This window comes from Nipponia nippon, unplaced genomic scaffold (genome assembly GCF_047370975.1).
Source record: "Nipponia nippon isolate SJK-2023a ecotype South Korea unplaced genomic scaffold, ASM4737097v1 scaffold_5, whole genome shotgun sequence".
NCBI classification, from domain to species: Eukaryota; Metazoa; Chordata; class Aves; order Pelecaniformes; family Threskiornithidae; genus Nipponia; species Nipponia nippon.
This window is the reverse complement of record NW_028262369.1, coordinates 33,708,245-33,730,461: the sequence shown is the minus strand read 5'-3', so window position 1 is coordinate 33,730,461 and position 22,217 is coordinate 33,708,245. Positions and strand designations below refer to the sequence as shown.

Here is a 22,217-nt window from a genome sequence, read left to right as displayed (position 1 = left end):
GGTCCCTTCCACAGAGTGCAGTCCTTCAGGAACAGACTGCTCCAGCCTGGGTCCCCTGCAGGGTCACAAGTCCTGCCAGCAAACCTGCTCCAGCGTGGGCTCCTCTCCCCACGGGGCCACAGGTCCTGAGAGGAGCCTGCTCCAGTGCGGGCTTCCCACAGGGTCACAGCCTCCTTCAGGCACCCATCTGCTCCGGCATGGGGTCCTCCATGGGACACAGGTGGATATCTGCTCCACCGCTAACCTCCATGGGCTGCAGGGGGACAGCCTGCCTCACCATGGTCTTCATCACAGGCTGCAGGGCAATCTCTGCTCTGGCGTCTGCAGCTCCTCCTCCCCCTCCATCTTCACTGACCTTGGTGTCTGCAGAGTTGTTCCTTTCACATATTCTCATTCCTCTCTCTGGCTGCAGTTGCACAGGTTTTTTCCCCCTTCTTAAATATGTTACCACAGAGGCACTACCACCGTTGCTGCTGGGCTTGGCCTTGGCCAGCGGCAGGTCTGTCTTGGAGCTGGCTGGCATTGGCTCTATCGGACATAGGGGAAGCTTCTAGCAGCTGCTCACAGAAGCCACCCCTGCAACCCCCCTGCTGCCAAAACCTTGCCATGCAAACCCAGTATAAAGCCTTAGTGGAAAATGCCTTCTATAATCTCAGGAGATTACTGGGAGATCATGCTAACCCTGTTGAGTAAAGATTTCTGTCTGTTCCAGAGTCCAGTTGAGCAACTCGTGTGAGCACCGTTAGCTTTGCTGAGTTTAGACTCAGGATGTTAGGGCGTTGCCACATCCAGTCTAGGCTGCAGTCCGCAGTTAGGGAAATCGAAATAAGAAATGTAAGAAAAAAAGATGGGAGAGGGATCTCCAGAGTTATAGATGGACAGGCTGATGATCATCAAAGATGACTGTAGAGTTGGAGTTCTGTATTAAGTCTTGCAAGAAGCTCTTTGTTTCCATAATTTCTGTGCTTCTGTAACGAATTTGCTGCCCTCACCTCCCCCCCCCCCCCAATCCTTTTGCTTTGAAGGTTAGTTTTTATTCATTCTCTGGACCTCATTCTCACATAGTAGAGGGGTGTTAGTTTATTGCATTTGTTGATGTTATTCCTGTTTCACACTGATTTAATTGAGAGAGGTTTTCTTTAGCAGCATTTGGCAGAAATTGTTGAAACAGTATTAAGAAAATAGAACAAGCCATGTTGTATAGATTTTTTGAAGTACTTTTTTATTATCTATAACAACAATTTTAGCTCTCAGACTTAAATGTTTTCACAACCATTAAATTAAAGTGCTTTTATGTGGCTTACGATCTTTGTGAAATGCTCGATACGACAATTAACCCATCACATGCTAATAGAGTCTTGAGAGCGTAACTTTAAAATTCAGGGATCACACTGGTGCCCTGCCCCTCGCCTCGTAGCTGCCCCATAGCAGTTACTACATTTCAAGGACGGCCTCTTGCTCTCAGTCTGTGTCCTGGCGGTGGAGTCTTGGTTCCTATTTATGTTTTATAAAAACCATTAGTGGTTTTCAGAACTTTGGTCAAGTATGCAAAGTGTTTAATAGTGCAGCGGTAGCCCAGATTTTGATTATTTTTTTTTTTTTTTTATGCAGACAGTAATTTTGGTTTATGGATAATAATTTATTAAAAGTTTTAAAGTACTTTGATAAGTGATACTTCCATTTTACTGTGTCTTTACAGCTAAGAGGTTCAAAAGCAACTTGTGATACTTAGATGTGTCAGGTTGGATGTGTAAAGTTTTAGACACAGCTATTTATACATTCTCTGAAAATCCATTCCTGTAGCTGTGTTTGAAAATAACTTTAAAGCATAGCTTGCTTTTTAAAACTCTGGTCATAGTATTCAGCTAAATGATGTCAGAGATAAAATATGACCTTTCACCAAAAGGTCCAAATTGTGCTGCACCTGTTAGCACAGACACAGGTCTTTCCAGGAATGCTTTTCTTTGTCAGAACTGAGTTTTTTCAGGATGATTGAAAATTGAATTTTTCATATCAAAGATTAAAGGTGCTCTCACTTTAGAATTCAATTTTATTTTAACAAAATACATTACATGGCTACCCAGCAAAAAGCCTTGTGGCATCTTACCTTGCACTAAGACACCTGCCCAGTCAGGTTTTACTTTTGCAGTTCTGAGCAACATACTGAAGACAGCGTTGTCCCCCTACCGCTGCCACTTCTTGTGGCCACTTTGGAGTATATGGAGAACAGCAGCCTGTTCTGGCAGCGTCCGCTTCTGTCTGCTCCAGACTAGAGGTGAGAAAAGCTGTTTCTGATGCCTGTCATGGAAATCTGTCAACATCCTCTTCCTCACCAGCTGACCTTTCTGGGGCTCAGGCATTCTGGCTATATTCCTGTGCAGAACTAAACCCAGGTGTGCTGTACACCTATTGCTGAACCAGCCTTTCTTCATCTAGGGCATTTGGCGTGTATAGGAGTTAGAAATTAATGTGTTTTACTAAGATTTTTTTTTTCCCAATTCCTTTTCTTTTCTGTATTAAACATATGTTTGTGAATTGTGTAACCTAGAGGTGGTTTGCCTGCATTTTATAACTCTAATGAAAGTGGTCTCAAGTGGAATCATGACTGGATGTTATCCAGTAAATAAGAACTTGCTTCTTTCCCTAAATTGCATACGGTATGTGGATTTAATTTCTCTCACTGTTGCATAAGTTAGAGATTATTTAAATTCTTTTGGCTTCCTTTAAATTGAATGCTGCCTAGTAGAAAACTCTATGCTCAAAAGGAGCAAAACATACTTTCTGTGAAAAGCTATTGCTGCACAGTTTGCCAACCACCAAACCAAATACGTAATAGAGCAGCAAAGATACTCCTGCCAACACTGTGTGCTACTTGGTGCATATAGGTGCTTTGAAGTTCACTTCCCAATATTTCTTTTAATATTAAGATTGATGAAAAAAATTGTGAGTAGCAGAGTCTTGCTATGTGTATGAGTCATGTAATGTATGCAATGTGTACCTTTAAATCTAGAGCATGAGTGCTTAATTATTTTGGTAGTACTGTTTTCTATAAATAATACATTAAGAATGGAATAGTCCCCTGTTTCTCTGACCGACTCCAAGCAATCACCAAACACATTCTTGACTTGGTTGTAGCTGGTGCAGATCTTTTACCAGCAAAACATTAAACCAGAAACATTTTCAGGCATTTTTTCATCTAGTGAACTACCGCACAGTCAGTGATGGTATTCAGCACGCTCATCTGTAAGCTGGTAGTCCACACAAACAATAAGGTTGTCTCTCTTTTTTTCTTATTCAGAAATTAAGTAGCACATTAGCCTAATGAAATCTCGTAAGCAATGTCATAACATTCCTGAAATAGAGCATATTTCTGAGTGTAGCATAAAATCTTTTTGTAAAAGATTTAAACTATAATTTTTTCATTTGCTGTTGGTTTTCTCATCAGTGCTTTCTGATCACAGAAGACAACGATGTGGAGTTAGCATAAATTAGTGATGATCTGTTTTTACAGACAAGGCGCAGCTGCTTTTGTTTTGTTATGTTTTTCATCTGAGCATGAGGGAAACCCTCTGGAAGCAGAGACCTGATAAAGCAGTCTCTTTTCTTCCATCTTCCCATTAAAGGACTGTTGTGGGTGATCACTCTCTGCCTATCCGGAATCATTATTTTACTGTTTCTCAACCACAGGGAAGGTTCTACTTTTTTTTTTCTCTTTGTTAAGTTGAAATATTAGGTGGAAGCTCTTCTCTTAGTCTTCAAGACAATAAAGATAAGTATCTTAGAATTATTTTTCTTTCAAATGCTGCCTCCCAAATCTTAAAAATTTAGCAGTAATTTTGAGGAACTTAATTTCTGTAAGGATAGACTACCGAAATATTCATGCATGGGGAACTCTTCTTTTGTCTGCACACAAAACTGCTCGGCAGAGCCAGCAAAGAAGCATGAGTGTTTTTTGTTGCTGACTGAGCATTACAGGGGAACTGAATGTAGTATTAAATTCTTCCAATTATAGCTGAATACAATGGATTGAATAACTAAATGCATTGAAAGGTGTCTTGCATGAGGAACCTGAACAGTCAGTTGTGGGGTTCTTGTTTTTAACTGTTTCCTACTAGAAATACCACACTGAACATTTTCAAGGGGAACAAGAAGGGAAAACTGTGCCACGGCCTGTTCCAGTTGCCCAGAGACACTGGAGATGGAGGATGGTAGCTTTTTCTTGCCAGAAATGTTGCATGCATGGTCCATTCTTTCTTCCCTGTTTATGCATTAAAACATGTAACTTTACCTCCGTCCTTGCATTTTTAAAAAATGAAATCAAAGTATATTTTAAAAACAGAAGAATTATATCTTTTTTCCTATTACACAGCTCTGTTAAAAATGGTTGGTTGAGCAGTTACCAGAATGTTCTGTTCGATGTGCATGTACGTTATTAGCTTGTCTGGGCATCAGTAGGGTCCAGTCTCTGCTGTCATGTCTTGGAACGTGGATTTATCACTTCTTCACAGAAGTGGCACCCAGCAAGGTGACATAACCCCTAGACCATGCTTTCCCTCAAAGATAGTCACCTCTTCAGGGAGATGCAATAGCAGAAATGGATGCAACTGATGCAGTGTTTTCAAAAATGACCATTTTAGGCTGTGCAGATCCTGCAGTTTGGACAACGAAGTATAGCACCAAACTCTTCAGTTTTCTGAGGTCATGTCTTTTTTCTCTTTCCCTGACCTATGGAAACGGTTACATTTACAGATTGGCATTGTATCTTCATTTTTCTTTGGCACAGGGTGGGAGATCAGTTTGACAGGCAGCTTGGAGTAATTTAACTAGGGGCTGCCCCTCAAGTGGCCACACTCCACTCTCCCCCATTCCTGTGCTCATTAAGGACAACAATGAGCTGAAAAAATACTGCTTCAAAAAAAAAAAAAAGGCATTTTTCAGCCTGGCTGGGTATGTGACTACAGAGCTTCTAAAGCCAACTAGAATGGGTAGTATCAGCCACTTGGTAAAGTGTAGGTATATTACCAGCAAATTTTTGTTTATGTTTCTCATGAGCAGGTGAGAGACAGTGAAAATAATTGTTAACTCTGGAAAGCTGAAATGGAAATAAATTTAAGGCTTTTGTGCATATCATGGGAGTGCTCAGTTTGCCCTTGAGAATACTGGTAATATGAGGCATTATATGTGAACGTAGCGTCATCCATTTCATGGATTATGAGACATCAGTTTCATACCCACCAGCATATAGAATTGTCAGACGTACTATTAAAAAATATATTAAAAGATACCTTGGCTCTATAGTAGCTATAATTGTTAGAGGTGCCACGCTGGATTTGCAGCTTCTTTAAGAGGTAATTCCTGTAATCGTTTCTTTTTAATAAGTACTATCTAAGATGTAAAATGAAGGAAGAGGTTCAGGAAGTGACTGTAACATGTCAGGCTTTATAGAGTGCTGTAGATCTTTGTGGTTTACTCATTTGAACTTCAAATAACTGCACTTGGAGGGTTGGTAGTAGCTGTATGACCATGAACTCTAAAAATTATTGCACTTCTTATATTATTATATCTATTATTATGTATTATATATTATTATATATAATTATATATTATATTCTATATAATATATTCTATATTATATATTATTATATATAATTATATTATGATTATATCTATTTTATATCTTATATTATTAAAAATTATTTGTGCTTTTTTCAGCTGAATCAGCCATGTGTTTGACAATCCTGTATGCACAGACCTTTCAATATGCACTATTGATCTTTTTGTGTCTTTGTTTTGGCTTTGGACTTGATTGTGTCGTGATCCCCTTTTGTTGTGCTTTACGACCTGCTCACAACTGTGATTTTAAGACCGTGGTTACTGTTTCTCTTGTGCTGTAACTATGCTCAGAGCTCTACAGAAAGACAGGTTCAAGAATGCTTACAGCTTTAAAGTAAACTTCAAATAGGATGTTGGCAAAAAGCAAAACAAGGGTAACAGTGAGAGATTCTGATTTGTAGACTAGGGCCATAAAGGACCGTTATGTTAATTTCTTCTGACTTTCTGCACAGAGTACATAGATACTTTATTTATATTCTCCCTTCTTCATGGCTACATTGAAATCAGGAAGGATGACTAGAAAAAGCGAGTCAGTAGAGGCTGGTAGGTGTTTAATCAAAATATTGTCATTATGGGGGGAATATAAATGAGGAGGACAATTATGGCATATTAGTACATGTACATGATTACAGAAAGTCTGCATGATATTACAGCTGTTACTGAAGAAGCAATATGTACGTGTCCCAGGGGTCTCAGTTGCTACTGTCATGTGAATTGTTGCACAGTGCTATAGATAAAATATCAATAGCTATCTCACTTTGTTTTGGGCAGCTGATATTAGAACTGTTGCTATCACTGCAAATGTAAGGAGGTTATTTTTCTGTTCTGTGATTTGAGACTCTTTGCTCTCCTTTGTGGTCATAATAAGCTTGGCTAATGTCAGAGCTGTTTTGCTAAAATATCTCTCCAGCCATTTTCACGCTCAACATTGTAGTCCTCTATTAAGCATATAATTCACTTTTTTCATCATTCTTTGCTTCTGTGAGATTTTTTGTGATACACTGGTCTGCATTCATTTGCATTTGTCATTTATAAGCCTGGATTCTTAGGCGTTCAGAGTCTTTTTGGATTTGTCTGCACTGGGTCCCATTTATTTGCTGTTCCTTCAAATATTGGAAAAGTGAGTACTATTTAGGTCACTGTGGTGAGTTGTCTCCAGTGGGGATAACTGAATAGGTTTTCAGTGCATAATGGTATGCAAATAATATACCTCTGCCTCTCATGGGAATAGACTAAATATATGCACAAGCTTTCTGTGACCTTAATAGGTTTGTAGGCATCATAATACACCATGTGCTGCTGTAGCATAATATCTGATGTACAAATATTTCAACTGTGGTTGAGGAAAAAGAAATGTATGAAATAACTCTGTGAATTTAGTATGTGATCCACACACCTTACTGTGGATGGAAGCGTGTACCAGCGATATAGCTGATTTACCTTGTAACATAAGCAGTAGGTTTTAATAACAGTCACCATTAATAAAACAGAAGATGCTTAATGTCTTACGCTTAGAACACAGTAATTCATTACATTGGTGGAGCGTCTTCGTGCACGATGCAAGATGAAACTGTAAAACATACAGTAAAATGTTAGAATGTTTTTATGTTTATGATGTTTCACATGTAAAAGTACCTTTTAATAATTTTGCTTCTTTTTAGTTTATTTTTATTACAGGTTCTAGAGCAATTCAGGAAACAGATGCTGCATTTAAAAAAGCTTTGCTTTAGTGAAGCTTTCTGTGCAAGAGAATGTATTCTTCCTAAAACTTCATTTTACTTAAATTAACTTGTATTTCCACTGAGGACGGCTTATATTAAGCACAAAGGGAGGCTTAGCGGTTTAGACTTCCATCAAATAAACTGCATAACTAAAAAGAGAAGATGCCAAGACTCACACTCTTGTACTTGAAAGTATTGTGTTCTCTCTCCTGGGAACTCGAGATTAGAGAAATTATAAAGGCTTTGCATAAAAACAGGGAGTTAGAATTAATTTTTGCTTAAGCAGGGAAGTGTCAAAAGCCTATTATGGTAATTTTTCAATTTTGTCTTAACTGTTCACACATTTAAAAATAGTTGTACAATTGAGTGCAGGCATAATTGATGTGTTGTGGTTTCTTTTTTTTTTTCCTTGGGCCATCGTAAAACATAGTTTAGGTGCACTTAGGCTACGGAGAAGTAGGTGTGCTAATTAAGTAGATGAAAATTTTCATATCATAGTGAGAAAATTTGCCTAATGGATTGGAATATTATTCTAAGAATGGTTCCCCTATGCTTAATTACATCCAAGTACCAAATATCAATATTACATGAAGACAATTGAACTACAAAAACCTTAGTGATAAAGCGTAATTCCGAGCAGTAGAATTTTGGGGTTGTAGAGACTATCATCTTCATTATTATTATTATTACAGTAAACAGTAGCAGTAAAAGTCTACATTAAAAAAAAGTTATGTAATAACTTTATTCATTGTCTTTTAATGTAAATTAATAGCTGAAAATATCATGGAATGAAGAGCTACTGCTACATTTATTTTGGTAATCTTTATTGAATTAAAAATTGTAAATCTTGTCTATATCATAACAGCCTATAAAGTGCTAGGGTAGTAGTTTAAAAATTACGCTTGATCTAAAACAAGTTTTAGGACTTCCCTAATTAAAGGAAAATTGATTTAGCAAAACCTTTTAATGGTAAATTAAATCACTTTTTCTTTTAGTAAATACAGTATTTAATAGAAGAAATACCGTTCCAGAGTTGCTTTAATTTTGGTGACCAGTTTTGCTTGTTCTGTAGGAGGAATCTTTGGTGGAACAAGCTTTGCATTTGGAATGAGACTTACTGGCACATGTGAAAGTAAGCAGTGCTGCTAAGTGGTCACTGATTAGTAAGACTTTTGTTTTTATATGCAGAGAAAGGGCCTCTTTCCTACCTTTCAGCTAATTTTTCTGCAGAAGCCTCTTTCGGCTATGAAAGAGCTGCCTTTGGCATCCCAAAATTATGCCCAACTTGTTCACAAGTTTTCTGGCTTAGTCTGCTGTAGAAACTAGTGAGAAGACAGAGATCTGCTGTATTACCGGGATGAGTCATATTCTGCTTTATCACGTTTGCTGACACTGCTGAATGGCTTCTGTCAAGACCCACTTTCAGTTTCTCTTAACTTGTGCCTTAGGGTGGTCTGATTCTTCCTTAGCTCTCCTCTCTCAAAAAGCTGTGAACGGGAACTACCCAACTAAACATACAGTATGGTTGTGCAGTTTTTGTGAGACGAGGCCTGCATAGGAGGGTCAGCGTCCATTCCGGCTGTTATATTTGTTCTCCAGTTACAGGTTTGGTGGTTTGTATTTGTGTCCCTGGCATAATAATGCCAGGACTAAGAAAGTCAAGTGCGTACATGGATATGTGTGTGGAGTAGAGGGAAAGGAGGGGATGCTGTTAGATCCTTAGGCAAAGTACAAAGTATTTCTTAGTCTTTATTCCTTATTTTATTGCTTAATAGTGATTGCACTGGGCGTAGAAACAATGTTAGTGTGTGTGTGTAAGCACGTGTAATTTGAGCATAAGACTAAATTCTTGACTTAGTTTGTGTTACCTGTCACTAAGTATCTGCAGGAACAGGACCTTTCTATATAAAGCAGATTACTGAAGGATGTTATAGTAGGCTGTCCAAGATGCAAGATTTAATTCCATTTTCTGGTGTCAGTTCAGTGTTCTGTAACGTTTTCATTTCTCACATAACCTTGTACAGTTTTTATTAATCATTACTTTTTTATTGTTTACACATGAGAGCTGCTCTGATAGGCAGTGTTTATTTGAATGGTATTTCAGTGAGTAGTAAAATTAGCAGTAATGGTTTTGCTAGGTTTCTTCTTCTACCTACTGTATTTCTTCTAAGCTTATGCAGCATAAAAAGTAGCTGTTACCAATAAGCTCACATTGATAAGGAAAAAATATAAATGTTTTCAATCTTAGCTTGACATATTTTGCAGTGCTGTGATGGCAGATACCTTTTTGAACACTTTTCCTCAGGTGGAGGCACTGTTAGCTCCAAATATATACACACGTTTATCCCACTTAACCGTATAAACTTAGTGAGGTGTTATTGGTGATTTTTTGGTGTTAAGTTAATTATATTTTGTTTACCCTTCAGTAGCGTGCTGTGAGGAGCACAGCAATGTAACTCACGAGCTCTTGACAGGACTGATGAATGGCCAGAGATAGGGATATTGGCAGGCTCCTCTCTAGTGCTCTGTCTAGAATTGTTTTCCTAAATAATTCAGAGGGTTGAAATTTGATGAAATCATTTCCATTTGAAGAATGAATGGAAGGGGTAAATGAATGAAGACTCCAGTAATGGAGCAATTGTGTTCATACTGTCGGACAAACAAGACAGCATCCCGCATCGTCGTTCCTGCGCAAATTCTTTGCATGAGGTTGTGATTCAGCTTTGTGCAAGCGATTACTTCTGTAGCGACTGGCTTTCTTGCTCGGTGTGTGGCACCCTGCCATAGCCAGCTCTCTCCTCCCCACAGCTTCCCCCCAGGGCGAGAGGCCCTGCACGTTGACAGATGCCTCCTCTGGCTCGGTGTTCCTGGAGAAGCCTGGCTCCAGTGGTGGGGCTCTGTGAATTAGTGAGTGATCGCATCTTTTCAGGAGGGAGTGCTTAACACGAAAGACCACCTACAAATACATGGCTGACAAACAGATGATGAGTAGTACTTACAGGGGACTGAGTGACAACATGACATCAGTAGGGCAGTAACCTGTGGTTAGTTTAGATGGTAGGCAGGAAAGGTGCAACTGGTTTGCCACTAGACGAGACCATCTGTGGTTTTATCTTTTTTAAAGACTTACCCTTTCAGAAAGATGTTGATACTGTACGTATTACATGTGGTAGTCTGGGGGAGTGTATACTCAGCTACACTCATTCATTCTTCCAGTAAGATGGTCTTTGTTGAGCCCCAGGTAGCGTTCAACTGATGAACCTAGTGTCGTGCAAATGTCATGCGGGAACAGTGGATATTTATGATACCATAAATCTGCCATTCTTTCTTAATGGCAGCTGCCTACAAAAACTCTCTGTAGGTAGGGATCTGCTCTCTGTGACTCTTGTTGTTTGACACACCAAGCATAACAGAAATGGCTTTCTGGTGTAGGTGTAATTAAGTGCAACCACTAAATAAGTGTCTGTATTACTGCAGTGTCCATGTTTTATGATTTGTTTTTGAGGTTGTGTAGCAGCTAGAGTAGCCAAAAGTATTAGGTTGGTATTTCAGATTAGGGTTTTTTTTTTTTTTTGTTTTCCTTCTTTTCTGCTCACAGAGAGAGTACGTACAACATAAACTTGGGTGAGAATACTTGTCTGGCATGAGAGTGCAAAACTGCTGAATACAGCAATCGCCTTTAAAAGCTGGGTGGGGTGGGGGGAACAAAACTGTCTGTCACCAGCTATAATACACAGGCTTCTTACTGAAAATGAAAATGTTTTGCAATAAAAACACAGCCATATTTGATCTTGCTCATATAAATGTGCAGGCTCCTTTTGCTTCAGCGCTGCTTCTCTCTCCATCCATTTTTTCATGCTTGCCTCTTTAATGCTGTGTTGAGTCAGGCAAGCTGGAGCTAGAAAATGTGGAGCTGTACTGCATACACGTATAATGTAGCACACGGCTCAGGGCAAAGGAAAACTCTTTAAATTTTAGTTGCAGAGATTTAAAAAAATGAGCGGTAAGAACAACATGAATAAAGAATATTTATTTGGATTCCAGTTTCTTAAAATGTAGCTGCTGAGATATTTGATTAGATCTTGTACTCAGTAGGGCATATTGAGTATAAGATCTAATGTTTTCTAACATCTGTTGTTAATACAGCCTGTCACCTGGAAATAAATGAATAGATACTCATGGGATATCCAGAAAAAAAATGTGTGGTTAGAAGCGTCACTACTACTTTGAAAGGAATAGCATAATAATTTATGAACATCATGGTTTCGCCATATAAACAGAAGAAACTTTGTTTGAATTTGAATGGTCAAAATTATAATTCATAATGGAACTTGTAAGGCATACAGTTAATTTTACGAGATTAAGAAAAAAAACCTGCCTCAGAGCATATTGATTTAAAAGCATTTGAATGGACTCACCTTGTGGTCCAGAGACGCTATGGGAAATCCAAGTTAGATTTCCAAGGAGGAAGCAGGAGAGCTGAGCTCCTTAGAAAGGTTGGGCTGGGTGAGGCTGGGACTTGGAGTAATCGTCCCAGACTGAAACAGGTAGGAACCCATGGATGCGCGTACTGCCTTGTCTCTGCAGAGCTGAGAGGTTGGGTCTGGTTCTGCTCCCACTGGCAACGCCACATGGTATTCGTGTGAACGGGATCTGCACCGTAGAAGACTTCGAGATAATCTTTTCCCAGGGGGAAGTGAGCAGTGCATGCTGCTTGGAAAAACAGTGCTCTGAGAATAGCTTAGCCCTATTTACAAAATGGCATTTTTGTGAATACAAAATATTTTTGTCCCTCTAGCAGCCTCTACACGCCCTTTTCACCTCCTTTGTTCTTTGCAGCTGCTGTTTCTGTCTGCTTAACCCACAGTTTTGGTAGCAGCAAGTGAGTTGCTTTTATATCTGATCATTTTTAGAGGGCCTCTCCACTGAGGTCTGCCTCGCTAGCGTGTATTTTTGTCATTTTCTGCCCCCCTCCAGTGTAAGGACCTCAAGAAGTTTATCTTTCCGTTTGTGGCATGGCACTGTGCACTGAATGCCTCTAGTCTTGTTTTCGCTAATAATCCTCTCTTGTTTCAATTAATTAAATATAAACATATTAAAAAAGAAGGATGCCGCTCAAAGTAGCGGTGGCCAAGTTTTGAATACCGAGTCTACTTTAATTAAGCTGCTCATCTTCTATTTTTGCATGCTTCAGTTGGCATGAAGCTTTGTGTTTGCAAATGTAATTCGTACATTTGCTGTGCGCTTAGGTGCCCTTTTGTGAAAAATCATGATCATGGCTTCATATAAGAGTATGAATTTGATTAAAATATAAAACCCAATTTGCTTAATAGACCTGAAATAGATGTAGTTGGGTTTTATTCCCTAAATACAACTTTACGTTTTGACTTTTTCCATCTCCACCCTAAAGCATACGTGAGTTCCATACCGTAACTCAGTGATAGCTGGGCAGGTAAGAGCTCAGCCTTCGTGCCTCAGCAGAGGTAAGACCTCTGCTGTGCCAGTCTGTGGAAGATAGATGGGGATGGTTACCGCTGCCAGTACAGAGCTGTGTTCGTTAGCTTTGGATGTAGCAAATCACACGCCTGGGTTTGGAGGCGCCCCAGTACAATCCCGATTGTGTTTGCCAGGCGGGCATCATTCATCTGAGCGCTGGCTTGTCTGGGAATTAAACTGCCCTGGGTCCCAGGTGCTGGGAAGGCTCCCTTTGATTAGAAGAAGTATATTATGAATTGTGTCACAGGTTGGAAGATTAATGAATAATTGTTAAACCACTAAAAGCACTTTAAAGTGCTATGTAATGCTGAGAGATAACACTGGAAGTAAAGAATAATAAGTAGAAGTTCATTTCTAAAAAGCCCTTATAGATTACATATTTTAGAAGGAAATGAAAAACTAAAGCTATCATAACAGTGTTGTAGTTTATATTATGGTGATTATACAGTTTTCAAAGTAAATATTTAAAATGCAGTTGTTGGCATTGATATGTTAATTTAGTTTAACAGCTGTTCTTTCCCGTATCCTTCATGAGTTTTTGTTGTCGATGAGTGAACTTTCTTCATTATTTTATTAATACTGGAGATATCAGTAATCGTGGCACTGTGGTTAATAAATACAAACTGGGAGCTTAGACAAAAGTGCTTTAAATTGTTTTGCAGATTAACAGACACCATTTATGTTGGAGTTGTCTTATGACTTTAATCTCGCTGTAGGCACAAAAGAGGATTAAACTATAACTAGATGGTTGGAGTTACTTGATTTCCCCCACCCCCCTGCGAGGACCCCAAATCCAAACCGTAACTGACAAATTAGAAGTGCATACTTCCACTAAAAGCTTTGAAGACATACTTTATGCAGTGATTTGCTTGTGATACATATAAATTCATTCTGAAATTAAACTTTGTTGTGTGCTTTCTCATAAGAATTGAGAGGATTACCCAGTTTGAAATTTGAAATTGCAAGTAAACCTGAATTGTTATGGAGTGCCTCTAGGAAATATAAAATGTGCTATTGGCACAGTGCACTGCTTGGCAGAATTTGGCTTTTCCAAGGAGTTTCCTTGTCCTTCAGTTTGAGATCAGCGGTTTTTTTCTGAGACGAGAAGCAGGCGGGTTGCTGGATTTCGAAGACCTGTTTTGAAATGTGGATCTTTCTTTTTTCAGATTTCAATACTGGTCTTTAACACAGACCTTAACAGAAAATTAGGTATCTTGAGAAACAAGAAAGAAAACCTTTAGTATTGCAATGGAAGAAATAGAAATTCTCATTTAAATGGAGAACGACCAAGAAGAAAACTTGGAAATCTACACCCCAAAATACATAAAATTCACCCCACTGATCTAATAATGACGGCGAGCACGGCACAGAGAAGCAGCAAGCACGCTTCACTTCCCTGCGAGTGCTTGCTGACCCCCAAGACCAGTAGAGGTGGAGAACTCCAGAGAGGGGTGTGCGTGGGATTTCCCCCCGGTGCTGTAGCTGCTGCTGCCTGCCAGGAAGCCTCAGAATCCTGGGTGGTGTTTTATACTGCGTGTGCGGCAATAAATAGGCCAAAACTGGGTCTAGGGCACTCTGCACTGAAACTCCTGAGAGAATCAAGCAGGGATTAATTTGAAATACGATAACTGCCACTTTAATGGACTCGTTGGAACACAGCACTTCCAATGTTTTATTTTTTTGCAGTTACATATAGATATTTTGCATCCGTGGCACAGACACATGCCATCTGCCTCAGGTGGGGGAGAACATCCCCCATAGCCAGGATGATGTGCACATTCATTTTTAAGGTTTTGCCCACTTTCTTAAAGCCCTGTTTGGAATAAGATGCTGGAGGAGGGTGAAGAATTTGCATATCCCTTTTCCATTTGGCAATTACTACACTCCTGACTATAATACTGTGTGCACTGCGTTCTCTGCTGCCACCATCCCAATGTCGATTCCGAGTTTAACCCAAAGCTTTCTGTACCATATTTTTGTCCTTATTGAGGACACTAATGCAAAGGGAGTTCTGTTGGAAGAGGACCGTAGGGTTGGATTATAATGCTATTTAACACAGTGGTTTCCACGTGAAATGTTCATACATGACGTTTTAAATCTTATTTCTGTGCTGATGTAACATTTTAAAATTAAACCATTCTTAATCTAATTACCTCTTCAGCTTTAATACTTTTTTTTTTTTTTCATAAAACTCACTTTAATTAGAGTAACAAGTATTGCATGTTTTATGAAACACCTTCGTTGAAAGTCTTGGATACTTTCCATTCAGGTCCCTACAGACCCATCCAGTTTGAAAATACGCTGGTTTATCCTCTCCTTAATTACAGTACTTGGAGCAACTCTCTGTTAACTGTTTTTAAGTTCCACCAGATAATGAGTCTACCAGAACTAGAGAGCGTACAACAGAAAACTGTTCACAGGAGGAAGCTTGCTGTTGCTTAGCTACCTATCCTTTAAATGTGGAATCTAGCCCTTCAGCCGCTAAATGTGATTGTTCGTGACACATTGTACCATTTTATACGTGCATTTCACCTGTGTGTTTCTGCTGCTATCGTAGGGATAAAGAGCGTTTATAATGGGGTTGTGTTGTGGCGTAGATCACAAAACCTAAGTACGTGGGTTACATGAGCAGTACTTGGTATACTGAGTTCTTGGGTGAGTACTACAACAGGGAAATTGGGAATAACTTGAGCCGAAAGATCTGCTGCCTCTGCTCCTCCTGATCGGTCCCAAATATCAGAAAGTTATGCATAATATGTACATACTGCAACCAATCTGTAGTATTTTAATAGTATGCATTCTCACATCCATTTAGGCATAATAAAGATACATAATTAATTGCAAATTAAAATACTGCAACACTTAATATTTTTTTTGTGTCCATTTAGCACTTTCTCGCAAGTGAGAAAATGCCTGACTTTCAAAAAATGCCTGAGTTTCATAGAAATTTGCTGGAATAAGACCCTGAACTAGGCAATGTTCATTGGATAAATACTGAATTTTTTTTTAGGAATCTGGGAAGAACTTTTGATTCACTAATGCTTTCTGATCAGTCCTAAAATTGATATAAAGGGACACTTTATCTAGGGATTGCTTATGGCCACAGAACTGCTATAAGCATGTAAAGAAATTCTGTCTTTTCTAAGCCTTTTTCCAGTATGTGGATCTAAAATGGAAATTTTTTCATTGGCTATTAAAGTGATTCTTTTTTACTTTAATAGTTTTTCCCATTAGGAGAGATCTCCGTGACTCTTCCCCACCTGCCTGCACAAAATAGTCAAAGCAGCTTCTGCAGCAATACAGTTGAGGCTCACGTATGGTTGTAGAAGGGCATCCCGCCTTGGCCTCTGACTTCATTATGCAAGACTGCTGACGTAGCTGTGACAGCTCGGAGCGATGCCGCGCTTCCTCGCTGACACAGGTACACCAGCAGTGCTCGTGGTAGGGACACAGCTGCGCCAAGGGGAAAGAATTGTTGGGTATGCTGTTACAACAGTGCCGGCTGAAAGCTCTTTGCCGGCCCACGTTACAAGTACAATTTGCTGACATAATTTATGGAAGCAGCGACGCCATCTCCCATGTAGATGGGTTTCATTCACAGGTGCAAAACGCAGCTTTTTGTAAAGGAGCTTCAGTGCTGTTTGCTGCTTAGCTGATGGGCCCAGCTGGACAAAGATCTGTTATTCACGTTTTCTATGTCATATTTGTTACGATTTCAGAAGGATGAACTTGTCAATTCGAAAGCTAATTACATTTTTAATTCACTGATGAACTTTCTTGGGAATCTATGATCAAGTTAATTTAAAGAAAATATTTCAGCTCTTAAAGGTATACTTTGTAGGTTTAAACATGAATCTGTGTCATCCTGGTTTAGGTATTCATAAGGTTTTGATGTCTGTATGCCCCTAGTGGAAAATACTGGCATATTTCAATATAATTTTGTGCTCAATTAACCTCACTATTGACTTACAGAGGTACAATAGAGTTGCATCTCTTTGCCCTTTTATTGAGGTTTAATATTTATGTGTAGGTTTCAGTTTCTGGGTCTGTAAATCTTTCTCATTAAGATAATTTATTTTTAAGATTACTGAGTATTAAGCTCTTGTATAGCCTCATATCTCTTTTTTGTTGTGCCTTCATGTTTTTAATACTTCACATTTTAATTTTGCATCCCATATATGTATGTCCTTGATTTCCCAGCGCGGAGCCATTGCTGCACTGGCCTCCATTTGCTTGTGGAATTCCATGGAGGCTTCAGCACATGGCATGACAAAATGTAAAACCATACTCATAGATCACCTTATAAATATTTATTCATATAAATTCTTTAAAGAAATTAAATTACGTGTTCTATACAAAATAGGAGAGAGAGGCTTTTAGTGTCACTGACTGCAAATTGAAGTCATTTGTCTAGAAGGGTCAGGTGCCACTTTGTGGTAAGGAATTTGTCTGAGATCCAAGAAAGGAAAGATTGATAGTACAAAGAGATTGATGAAATGGGCACTGCAATATGCATACGAAGTTACGGGTTAATTAGGAGGATTTAAACAAGAAAGTTCCTTTGTGTGGAGAAGTGTCGTGTGCTGTTACTTTCAGAAGCGAGGTGTGCTGGCAGCCTTTTTGAACACGCAGAGCTGATTTTCTGAGACGTTTATAGGGGGATGTGTGGTTGCGAGTATCAGCGAGGTGGCAGATTACCAACAGCACTTACACCGCAGCTGATGGGTGCTTCTTAGGAGACTGAGTGCTTTGCATATACAGGCACCATCTCTGCTCGTATCTTTGGTTTTGTTGCTGTTGATGTAAATTATAATGCTGGTTCTGTGATTCCTGTATCAGAGTAAAATCATTAATATTTCAGTTCTTCGGGTGTCTCAGGTGATGTGGCTGTTTGTTATACTTTTTAATTACAAGTGTGGTACTTGGAGAAAAATCCTAAAGCTAAACTATGTGGCTTAGAAAATGGGAGCCTCAACAAACATTGTTTTCTTGTTGATAGCAAAGCTGTTTTGAAAGAACAGACGTTGCAAACTGTTCATTATTGCATTGAAGTTCACCAGCCACCTGGTACGTTTAGTGGAGAACGACAAGCTTCCGTATACAGATTCGCGCAGAAATTGAAACAGTACCATCTTTCGCAATAGTTATTCACGTGGCAGAAAGGGAATTTTAAATGTGACTTAAATGCAACAAAACCAAAATGCTCTCTGTGCCCCCTGTGTCTCGTTCACTACAAGGGCAAAATAGTGCAAATCTTTCAGCAAGGCGGGAATAAAAAGCTCAGCAAGCACTTCAGTATTTGTTATTGTAATAGTAAATCATCTCTGTCTGCCTAGAAGATCTGTAAAACATACCTGCTGAGGGCGAGAGTAGGCACAGGCATGAGGGACTGAGTTATACTTCTAAATACTGTAATTCTGATATTTTTGTTACGATATTCTTAACTAAAATTTTGGATTCATATAGCTTCACCTTGTTCTTAGCCTCAGAGACAGATCTCGGGGCACATAGCAGCTCTTCTGCGATCCATTTCTCACTGAATATGGAGTATCTGAAATTTTTATAAATATGAGGAGGAAGAGGACAGACAAGTTTTATCTTGTCTTACTGCTAAGTGTGAGATAGAAAAGGCCTTAACAAATTGCAGTGTATCGCTTTTTTTACTGAAGATGGAAAAAATTGTTGAAGGGACAAGGATTTGAATTGCAGAATATATTTCTACATTAAGGAAAGGCAGTTAGACTCAATGAGGCCCCTGGGAAATGTGATTGACATTAAAACCAATCCTATTTTGTTTTACGATATTCCTGTAATAATGAATCTTAGCTTCTTATGTGGTTAGATATCTGTTTATTCACATAATTCTGAGTACAAAAGGAGCTGTAGAAAACATTCTAGGTAGTGGAAAAAACAACACTGTCTTTTCTCTTTCACATTTTCACTTGTAGGAACTGTTTTTCATACTCGCAGCATTTTTCTCTTCTATTAACATGAGACCAGATATGAGAAAGTCTGTCCAAACAAATGAGTTTGAACATGTCCCACAACGCTGATATGCACCGTCAAAGTGGTGCCTCGGGCACAGTTCTAGTGGCCTTTTTGTGGTCCTTAACCTCCCTGCTTGAGTGGCAGCTCACCTCCCATCAGCCGTTCCACCACATCAAGAAGAAAGATGCTTCTACTTTATGAAGAAATACAGCTTATTGGTATTGTTCTCTGCTGCAAGGATTTCTTTTTTTTGCACTTGATAAACACAGTGCCCGATTAATGTGAAAACTAAGTACGAATTCTTTATCTCTTTTTGTTTGTTTGTTTGTTTGTTTGTTCTTTTTTTCAGAAACCAAAACAAAAGGACTGGCATCCTCCTGGAGGATTTATTTTAGGGCTCTGGGCATTGATCATCATGGTTTTCTTCAAAACATATGGAATCAAGCACATGAAACACATCTTCTGAATTCGAGCAAGGAAGATGATTGCTTTGACTGCTACTTTGGATTCATTGGTGTCATCTGAGTGCTCTGTATGTGCGCTGTGGTTGTAGTGAAAATCAGTGTTGAGATCTTGCTTCTAAAGCTGCTTTTGAAATAATCTGTTCTGCCCCTTTTTCTGAAAAGAGTCTAACAAATAGTTTTAATGTTACTTTTTTTTTAATTTTGTTTTGTTTTAAACATATTTTAATGCTTTTCTAAGCAGTTTTTCTTTCCAGTTAAACCTAAAAAAGAGGAAGGATCTAAACACAGTAACAACATTTCTGAGGTTGATTGTGAATTGTAAATGGGCAAATTCTTTCCCCCGTACTTCAAAGTAAATCTTCGAAGTAGTCAACCCATCACTAAAGAACTAGACATTGTGCAGAACGTTATTTAAGATGTCATTTTATCAATAAAAACTTAAGCCACTTTGCAGACTTTGGCATTACGTGTTGAAAGCTTTCTTCACAAAAATAAAAATACTCTAGAATATACTGATTTTTTTTCTTATTCTTTTTTTTGTCCTTATTAAACACAACCCTTAGATCAGTCTTTCCACTTTAGACAGTCTTGAGTTTAGGATTCTATGAGTTGGTGAAAGTGAAACAAAAATAGATGATGACCTCACTGAATCTGCTTCAAAAAACGCCAAAAAAAAGTGACACTACAACTTCGCCATGTCCATTAGGAACCCTTCATGGGTGTTCTGTTTTTGCTTCATACAGAGTGGCGTTGGATGCTTTCAGGATTTTCAATGCACTGGATTTTTGCACGGAAGAAAATTGACTCTAGCATCAGGATGAAAAATGTTATAAATGTACTATTGTATTCTGTAGTTTCTGAGCCCTTGGAAAATGAGCTTTATCACCTAGGTTCTGTAAATTCTGTTTTGGCATATTGATTTGTTGTTCTTGGACATTTACTGATGAATGTATGCTAAAAAGGGTTTTGTCTGTATAACATACTGATACTCGTGAAGAGAAGAGCAAATTTGTGCATGTATATCGAAACAAGTCTGTCAGCAAGGAGAAGCTTTTGCAGTATGCTTTTGGAACCTCTTCTCTAGCTTCATCATAATAAAGCTTACACGATGCATACATGGCCTAAATGCTAGATATGTATCTCTAGAAGTTATTAGGAATTATTTGTAATCACACATAATAGCAAAGCGAACATGTTTTTCTTAGAATATGGTATTGAGCATATTGCACAGAACATACAAGTTTGAGTGCTTAAACACTTTTATTGTGCTTTTTTCTTCTCTTTCAGATTGATTGTGGCATCGTAGCCTCGGGTTAGAGGTAGCAGACTTGTCAGAGAGCTGTGTGTATACACTGACTGGGAGGGCCACAGAGAAGGCAGCCATTGAGGCTTCCAGCTGTTTCTAAGGGCTGATGCCAGAGAACAATAAAAACAGCAGTGTAGTGTATCTCTTGAGGATTATAAACTTTTTTTTTTCTCTCCATACATCTTCTAGGCTTGGAGAGGATAAAGGTCCAAAATGATCTGTTACCAGGAGGTAAACACTTGCCTGCTACACCTTTACCTTCCTATAAAGTTATGGTGCTGAGAACTTTGTTGTGCTTTTTGGTGAACAGCAGGAATTGTTTTCAGTAACCTGTGCTAAGCACCAAGAATAGGAATTAATCTGTATTTAAAACAAAAGCATTCCTACACCACTGTCCTTATAGTTCTGTAAACTAATATTCTGTGATAAATAATACTAGAGATTTCTTCCTAGTTTGCTGATGAGAAGTTTTTGTGTAACTGATGCACAGATCCCCTGCCAACAGCAATGCAACTTAACGTGAAAGATGAAAGCTCTCTTTGCTGGAAATGCCTCCCGCAGAGAGGGAGGAGTTGAACGGGTCTGAGCAACGCTCCTAGCGCTGGATCTCTGGATCTCTCCACAATGTGTTGGGTTTTGGGGTTGTTTTTATGGATAGCACCCTTCATAAGCAGTGACTTTGTATCCAGAATCTGATACAACAGTGATTTTTTGTAAAATGAGAAAACCGTTTTTTTTTTTCCCCTCCCTCAGCTATTTCTAATGCAACACTCAACTAAGATCTGTTGTATGTAAATGCAGAGAGACACTATAGAAATGTGTAGACAGGTATAGAAATGAATCCTACAGAATTTCTTGGAGGATTTGCTTAGCTTTCATTTTTTAATCCAGCCTTTGATATTCTTTTTTGATTGTAATGAATATTTTTAATCAAATATTTATTTTATAGGCAAGTTTTGTCACACTTCAAAAAGTGGCTAAACTGAAGTTGATGGAGCTTTGTGCCTTGCTTCAGTTGCAGTTACACTTACTCAGACTCCTCAGACCCTATTAAATTTTTCTCTCTCCCTCTTTCAGCCACCTTTTGCAGGAAGTGATAGATAGAAACATCGACCGAACTCAGCTGAATTTTGCAAGTATCAGAAAATGCCAAAGATGCAGTCCTATTGAAAGCTTATCTGCTTGGGGAAAAGGAGGCAATTAGGTGGGTTATTAAAATGCAATCTATGAATAGAAGCACTCAATAAGTGTGAACGTGATTAAATTGAAGTGAGAACAACAATTTGACTGGAATGCAGCAAACTATGCTTTGGGCATTTCTAACATTTTTATATGCACAAAGTGAGGAGTTGAAATAGATCGTTCTCAGAGTCACCATGAAGTTGCCTGTGCTACACTTAGGACACGGTATTTTCTGTACAGTGGTAACGTCTATGCCTTGAATAGTTAGACTCTAAAAGCAAGTATAGAAATGTCACAGAATTGTCTGTAAATGTGTTTTGTATATTTATTTGTTTGTTTATTTGCAGTTAGTAATCTTTTCGTTTTCCCTGAGAGCCCTTCAAACTCAGTTTGGGATCTGGGCTCTGGGAGCCAGCCAGGTCGTTCTCACTCACAAACCATTTGTGT

At 38.8% G+C, this 22,217-nt stretch overlaps 1 protein-coding gene across 2 annotated transcripts in view; it reads left to right on the top strand.

Annotated features, from left to right (window-relative positions):
* Positions 1-20,402, top strand: part of PIGK (phosphatidylinositol glycan anchor biosynthesis class K) — a 73,706-nt gene extending 53,304 nt beyond the window's left edge. For both annotated transcript variants that reach the window (XM_087731858.1, XM_087731855.1), the window contains one exon: positions 19,168-20,402. In XM_087731858.1, coding sequence (XP_087587984.1) covers positions 19,168-19,284 — 117 coding nt within the window. In that variant the 3' untranslated portion in view covers positions 19,285-20,402. The remainder of the gene's footprint in view (positions 1-19,167) is intronic.
* The last annotated feature ends 1,815 nt before the right edge of the window (positions 20,403-22,217 follow it).